Genomic DNA, 7357 nt, shown 5'->3' on the forward strand with positions numbered 1-7357 from the left:
GAGTGGGATTTATCCACTCGATGACCGGTGTGTGCCGGTCATCGAGTGGGTTGTGTATCCACTTGATGACCGGTGTGTGCCGGTCATTGAGCGGGCTGAGAGCCACTCAATGACTGGCGTGTGCCGGTCATCGAGTGGGTTATGTATCCACTCGATGACCGGTGTGTGCCAGTCACCAAGTGGGTTATGTATCCGCTCGATGACCGGTGTGTGCCGGTCATTGAGTGGGTTATGTATCCGCTCGATGACCGGTGTGTGCCGGTCATCAAGTGGGTTATGTATCCGCTCAATGACCGGTGTATGCCGGTCATTGAGTGGGTTATGTATCCGCTCGATGACCGGTGTGTGCCGGTTATCGAGTGGGTTATGTATCAACTCAATGACCGGTGTGTGCCGGTCATCGAGCGGGCTGAGACCCACTCGATGACTGGCGTGTGCCGGTCATTGAGTGGGTTATGTGTCCACTCGATGACCGGTGTGTGCGGGTGCCTGATGTGGACCTCCCATGTCGGCAGCGCCACCGCAGCGCAAGGGAATGACGCCTGCCCGACCATCACGACGGGTTGGCCTGCGGGACGGGCGACCCAAAGGCGCCCAGCGTGGCTTACAACAACCTGATGTGGGTCCTGACGCCACCTGGCCTTGGGCGCCCCGCCCCCTATCACCGTGACGCCAAGCTGAGCATGGCGCCGCGGCTTTCCCTGATTCGTCCGGGTGTGTAGTTTGCATCCATATGAAGTCACTGCCGCGCGGGTCAAAGATGCATCAGCAGCGTGGCGGTGGCATCGTCGCCAAGGATATGCACTTGGCATGCAGGGCCAAGTTGAGGAAGCCAATGCGAGTTTGCTGGGGGAACTGGAACGTGTATAAAAGAGGTGCCCTTAGTTTGGATAATCCCCAGGGCATCCTCTGCCGCTGTACTTCCAGCGTGCGGTGTGGTGCTCCATTGGCGTGACAATGCCAAAAGCACATTGCAGAGGTATTGAGACAGCATAGATACAGCTATCATTCATTATAAGAGGAGGAAGTTATATATAATACAAGCAGTGTATGTGTTGATGGGAGGAATGGATTCATTACAGATACAGACAGATGGATGAGGGATAGTGTTAGCACGGACGGAACGGCAGACTAGGATCATGTAGGATGGACGGCGTGATCAGGGATGGAATGGAGGACCATGACTAGGTAGGATGGCAGGGAGGTGGAAGGATGTTATCAATAGAAGAGGTGGAAGGTATTGGGAGCACATGTCTCAACCAGGAATGGAAGGGAGGATGGTGTGGTGTATCAAGTAAGTCAGTGTTGTAAGGGTATATTATCTTTATAAGGGTGGTATATTACTTTATAAGGGTCTAGGATTCAGTAGGATGGGATATGGATGTAAGTATTAATTAGGGAGGAGGAAGAAGGAAGGATGGAGCAAGGTGGGAGGAGAGGCTTTGACCCCCAATATTCTGGATGGAAGAAGGCAACAGCTGGACATGCAGGCATATGGTAGGTTACGGAAGGTTGTTTGGGTCACCTAACAACACATGATATCATGCAGTGCAGCATATGCAGGCAGATAAGGTGTTCAAGGAGCCTGCCTGCAGAATCAATTACATCATTCTTTGGCAGGCAGTGCAACACATGCATATATTGCTGTGCAACTGATATCCCCTCCTGCAGAATCCATTACCTAATTGTTTGGCAGGCAGTGCAACACATGCATATCTTGCTGTGCAACTGATATCCCCTGCAGAAAATAGCCCTCACAAGGAGTTCCCCTGGAGCTAAATTCCCTCACCCTTCAATATATAAGGAGGCCTCTTTCCCCCCCTCATCAGATCTTTTCCCCATCAGCCTACAGAGGTTTGGTCACAGTGGTTGGTTTAGTTACAGTGGTAGTTTAGTGGTATTTTAGTGGTAGTGGTAGTGGTAGTGGTAGTGTTAAGTTTGAGTCAGTAGTAGTAGTAGTAGTCAGGAGCTCTAGTAGTAATTAAAGTGCCTTATCAAGAGATTGTTAAGGAAGAGATTATTACCAACTTCATCAACAACAATTATAACAAGTAGTAGTAGTGTAGTAGCAACCAGGAGCTCTAGTATTGATTAAAGTGCCTTATCAAGAGATTGCTTAAGGAAGAGATCATTACCAACCTTCTCATCAACAACCCAACATCAACAACAATTGTATTTTACATAATTGATCCCACTGGATTACATTATCCCTCCAGCATCAGAAGTTGTAACAGATCTGCAAGAATAGTGATTTGAGGAATCTAGGTCTGATAGAGATTACTATACAAAAGTAAGATCTATCTTGGAATCAGCCACATCTTTATAAATATTGATTACAAGACTCTTAGTTATTTGCATAGTACCATTAGAGGGGCAGGTCTTTCAAACCACCCGTAAGTTGTAATAGCCTTTCAACCTATTAGCAATTTATTTCCCCCTCAGAGGATATTTTCACCAAATAAACATTTAGTGTCCCACAAGAGTCCCTACAGCGGTTTGTCCTCACCCCCTCCGCTGTTGCACTTGCGCAGTTTGAGGGGCTAAACTCGTTGGCCCCCCTTTGCATAATGCCTTCAATGCGGCGCGCTGGGGGTCATCCTCTCACTGTTTTTTAACCCTGCTAGACAGGGATGGACAGTGGGCCACGGTGCATCAGCTTGCTGATGTTAGGTGGCTGGTTGCAGGTTATAGTTGTATTTTTTTTGTTGTAAAATTATGTTTTTTTGTTGTTTTGGCATTTTTAGAGGGAAAACCCTTTATGTTTTTTTTCTGGAAGTTGTAGAGGGGAAACCCTTGATTTTTTTTTTTTAATTTTTGGATATTTGTAGGGGAAACCCTTGAATTTTCGTTTTGTGATTCAGAGGCTTTAATCAACTTAGACTAGAGGCTAAGGCGGCTGCGCCGCTGCAGGGTCTACCTACATTTTTGACACACCTGCTAAGCAATCATGCCTTAATGGGGACCCCGGTCTGAGGGGCACCCAGACCTTATAGGCCTATCTAAAGTAATTTTTTTGCTTAACATCTTCACAATCAGACTTCTAATCATGACAGGTCTTGAGTTTCCAAACTCGTTGGTTTTTTAATTAGCATGAAGTATTAAGATTGGCTTGCCGCAATTTGCCCCACGCAAATGACAATGTTTCAACATGAACCAACCACAGGAACCTCACTACTATGATGCCTCAGTCCACCCATTCCCTTCGCGCAAATTTAACATATTGGTATAGCCAATAACTAAGGATCTCGATTTGATTCTCAACCAGACAGTTAGATTAATATACCTACATGTTAAGGGTGCTTTTTTGCTGCAGGATGAGGCCCTAACCTACACCTTAAACATATCACTATCATAAGGGGGTTGCAATGAGCCGTGTCAAGTAGTATTTGCTCATGTCGAGGTATTAATAAGGCTGTAACCCAAACCCATGCCCCAAACCCATGCCCCGGGGTCCAGGGTTCGGGACGGACTCTGGCCATGCCCCGAACCCCGGGGAATGATGAATATGCTGGAGGGGGGGGGAGAATGCGTAAATGGCACATGATTGAGGCTTTTAAGTTTTTATTGGGCTGCTTGTAGTCATGTATGCAGAGTATTGGCCATTGGGTGTCTATATACAATGTAGTTTGTGTTTATATGAGTGAAAAGGAGACAAGAGCTATAAAGGCCCACTGGAGGCCTGATACCAGTCCTTGATGCACAAAAGCTGCTTGATGCTGCTTGGTGCCAAGGCAGATCGCTGCCAAGAAACAACACGTCGGCCTTTTGAAAACACGCGCTCGGAGGAGCAGCTTGTCGCAGGAATAGCGAGGAAGCGTCGCGCCATCAACACCAACTGGGGATAAGTTTTTTGTCATGTACGCCAGTAGTCAAGTATCTTGATTCCTTCGGTTTCAGGATCTTCATTCAAATAGCAAGATATCTTGGCTTGAATTTTGGGTCTTATCTCTCTTCAACTTAGCCCCACAGATTCGCCCGGTTTTCTGGACGACGTGACAGATGACAACATTTTTGGAAGACTCGATGAAGTGGTTCCAGACCCAACTTCTCTTCAACATCTGACTGCTGGTGGTAGCTTCGCCATCGCTATTGGAGACATTGATTATGCGTTCTTCTTCATCGTCAATTTCAACCACTTTTGGCAACTTGGAATTTCGTGAATTTCGATCAGGAGGTGGGGAGCGATCAGGTTCCTTGTGCTTTGGCGGCATGACAGACTGTCCGACGTTGCTGACTGAGTGGCAAATCCTTCTGAAGGCCAGCCGGGCCAGGGGCCCATTGGACATCATGAAAAATGGCTGGTATGCCTCGGGGCTCGGGGTATACTTTGGGAAATTTGGGGTTCAGGGTGCGGGCTGAGCCTCATGCCCCGACCCAAACCCCGGGTTACAGCCTTAGGTATTAAGACAAGACAATTAAAAATCAACCTTAGATTGGGTTCAGACTGCGGATGAGCTGCGTTGAAGCAAGGCTCAGGAGAAGACATCATCACAATTCCCATCAGACACGTGCAGACCTATCTCAATTAACTTGCCAAAGCATGCAACCAGACACAAGAAGCCCCCAGTCCTACTCTGAACATAGCTGCCAATAGAGCCAAATTAATGCTGACCTCGTATGATAGTCCCGGCGAGATGAGGTAGTTTACAAAGACACTGGTTGGTGGGGTCTGCAATAGGTATCTGTTTTTTTTGTGTTAGATGGAGAGGTATGGATATCTATAAGGCTGTTGATGCTGGTAGTCAAGAGAGTTAACCACTTGCCTCCCTTTCCCCCAACATGGGGTATGTATGTACCGCATGTTTGGCTTTGGTCTATTCATTTTAGAAGAGAAGACATATACTCAGCATCAGGCAGTTGATAAGGATAAAGACATGAAAGGGAAAAGGTAGAAGTGCTTTGAGGGGCAATGCTTGGTTAGAAAAAGCTCGCCAAACAAGCCTGGCGGGTCTGCGCGCTCCTCCAGACTTGAGAGCAGCTTGTCCACGCTCAGAGGCTCGCCCGCACCCGCCTCTTTCCGCCCGGAGATCCAATGCGGGAGCAGCAGCAGTGTGCCAATGAGCGCGAACACCGGCGTCCAGAAAACGTAGTCTGGCGGCAGGAGACGCCGCTCAGGCAGCAGTGACACCGGCTGGTCCGTGCCGTTCCTCTTGTCTTCCGTTGCGGCAGCCTTGTCAAGACGCGTCGGAGGCGGACCAACGTTGGGATTGGGTGCTTCTTCCTCTGCAGGGGATTTGACCGACTGCACAGGATGATGGGTATCAGGGGCAGGCAAAGATTTGAGATTGTCAGCCGGCTTGGATTTGTCGCGAGAAAGTAGCACGACTTGGTCTGGCTCGGTGTCGGGGACAATAGGCAGGGCTCCAAGGGGTGAAGGATTGTCTTTCTCCGGCTGGTCAATATCAAGGGCAGATTCTAGTTTGCGATTGTCATCCGGCTCTGTTTCGTTGCGAGAAAGTAGCACGACTTGGTCTGGTTTGGTGTAAGCACTGCCAGCATAATTGGCTGGGTTGACTTTATCCCAGTTTAACTGGGATGCAATCAACCAATTTAAACTGGGTTGATTTCAACCCATGGAATATGATTCCAAGGGGGGTACCTTGGATTTATATTTCATCAGTTGAGATCAACCAAGTTCAAATTGGTTGTATGTGTCCCAGCTTAACTGGGATAATTTCAACCCAGCCAATTATGCTGGCAGTGAAGGGACAATGGGCGCATTATCTTCCTCTTCAACAACGCGCGGCTTGTTGATGATTGCGGCCGGGAAGAGGTCCTTGGTCGGAGCAGGCTCACGAGCAAGCGGATGATTGAGGGGAGCACTATGCGGGCGCGAGTGATAGAACCAATAGACGAGTGCAGATGCTGCGGACATGCACAGGAGGAGGACCAAGTGGCTTTTGGCGGGGCTGTGGGGGGCCTGTGCTGGCGCGAATGGTGGCGACGGTTTGGGGGGTATCGCGGGGGATGGGATGCCTTTGGACGCAGCATGGCAGGGGTGAGAAGACGCCGGCCGGGGCGCTGGGGGGCCGGGATCCGCGGGGGCACTCCTGGGCGCCAATGGCGAGGTTGTCGCAGAGGGAAGGGCGGGGTTGGGTGGCGCGGCTGACAAGAGCAGCTCGGGTGTGAGATAGGACAAGGAGAGGTCCATGGCCGGGTCCAGGGGACAGTCCGCGGCGCCGCCCCCGCTAGCGTCTCGGCTGCCGGATGTTGATCGGGTTCTGGGACGGGCAGGTGGGACTGCGCGGGGGTAGCTGCTGGAGTGGGTCTGGGAACTTGTAGTCGATCTGGTGCTGGGTGGACTGTTTGCTGCTGCTGGCAGTCATTGTTTGGTTGGTTGTTGGTTGGTGTTGGTATGGCGAGAGGCGCGGATAAGACTGGGACATTACCAGTACCTGGAGGAATATGAGGTGGTGGCATTGCGGTGGAGCCATAATGACAGAGATGGTTGTTTGACCTGCGATGGTTGTGGCGTTTGTTTTTGCTTTGCGCTGGCCGGGTTGGGCAGAGGTGAGATGGCGAGTGGGAGTGGCTATAAAAGGGGAGGCTGTGGCTGGCATGGATCGCCAGTCGACTCGCTGCGCTGCAATTCCAGCCAGGCAGTCGACTCAGGCCCCTCCGCTGCTGCACTTGCACAGTTTGAGGGGTCAAAGTTGATGACCCCCCTTTGCAATTGCCTTAAATGCGGCGCGCTGGGGGTCATCGACCCAATACTTGCAGCCTCTCTAGAAGAGGTTGGGTATTGGGTGCGGATTTGATTTGATTTGATTTCTTTTTTTTGATGAATATGCAAGGGAAACCCTTGAACTTTGTTTTTGTGATTGGCTGTCTTTAATAAACTTAGATTTGTAAAATGTTGAATAAAAGGAAAATAACTATCATATGGGGATATTGAATTTTACGAAGTTTTTATTACAGGGTACAATGCCCTGTAAAAAATTTCTTCGTAAAAGTACACATTAAGAGGGGGTATGTGTAATTTTACAATTTGTTGGCTAGATTCCCACCTTGTAAAATTATACCTGAAGTCTTCCATGTGGAATTTTGTTGTGACCGAGGTCACAGGTGTGTACTCGGCTGCGGCTCAGCCACCCGGAGGAGTGTACATCAGCCTCCTTCGGGCCCCCCGTTAGCAATCCATACGGTTTACCACATACATGCTCCCATAAATTTTACTTGGTGTTTTTTTTTACAAACTGCCACCTTGTAAAAAAGAACCTTGCAAAATTGCAGATTTGCAGCAAAAACCTGAATTTTACAAGGCAAATTTTGAGGAAGCAGTACACCATGGAAAATATACCTTGTAAAAATCAATAACAATGGCAACCAGGTTTGAAATTACAAGGTGTTATGTAAA

General features: G+C 49.0%; 2 protein-coding genes across 2 annotated transcripts; both read right to left on the reverse strand.

Moving 5' to 3' along the window:
* Positions 1 to 3327: 3327 nt before the first annotated feature.
* Positions 3328 to 4286, reverse strand: PtA15_18A359 (uncharacterized protein; the record flags this gene model as incomplete). The annotated part of the gene is made up of 2 exons (XM_053164889.1): positions 3328 to 3346; positions 4057 to 4286. 2 exons carry the CDS (start codon positions 4284 to 4286, stop codon positions 3328 to 3330), a joined length of 249 nt encoding a protein of 82 aa, XP_053028854.1.
* Positions 4287 to 4849: 563 nt separating this feature from the next.
* PtA15_18A360 (uncharacterized protein) lies at positions 4850 to 6420 on the reverse strand (the record flags this gene model as incomplete). Its single annotated transcript, XM_053164891.1, has 3 exons — positions 4850 to 5437; positions 5711 to 6315; positions 6396 to 6420. The coding sequence occupies 3 exons, from the start codon at positions 6418 to 6420 to the stop codon at positions 4850 to 4852; spliced, it is 1218 nt and encodes a 405-aa protein (XP_053028855.1).
* Positions 6421 to 7357: the final 937 nt, after the last annotated feature.

The sequence above is a fragment of the Puccinia triticina genome, chromosome 18A (genome assembly GCF_026914185.1).
Source record: "Puccinia triticina chromosome 18A, complete sequence".
NCBI classification, from domain to species: Eukaryota; Fungi; Basidiomycota; class Pucciniomycetes; order Pucciniales; family Pucciniaceae; genus Puccinia; species Puccinia triticina.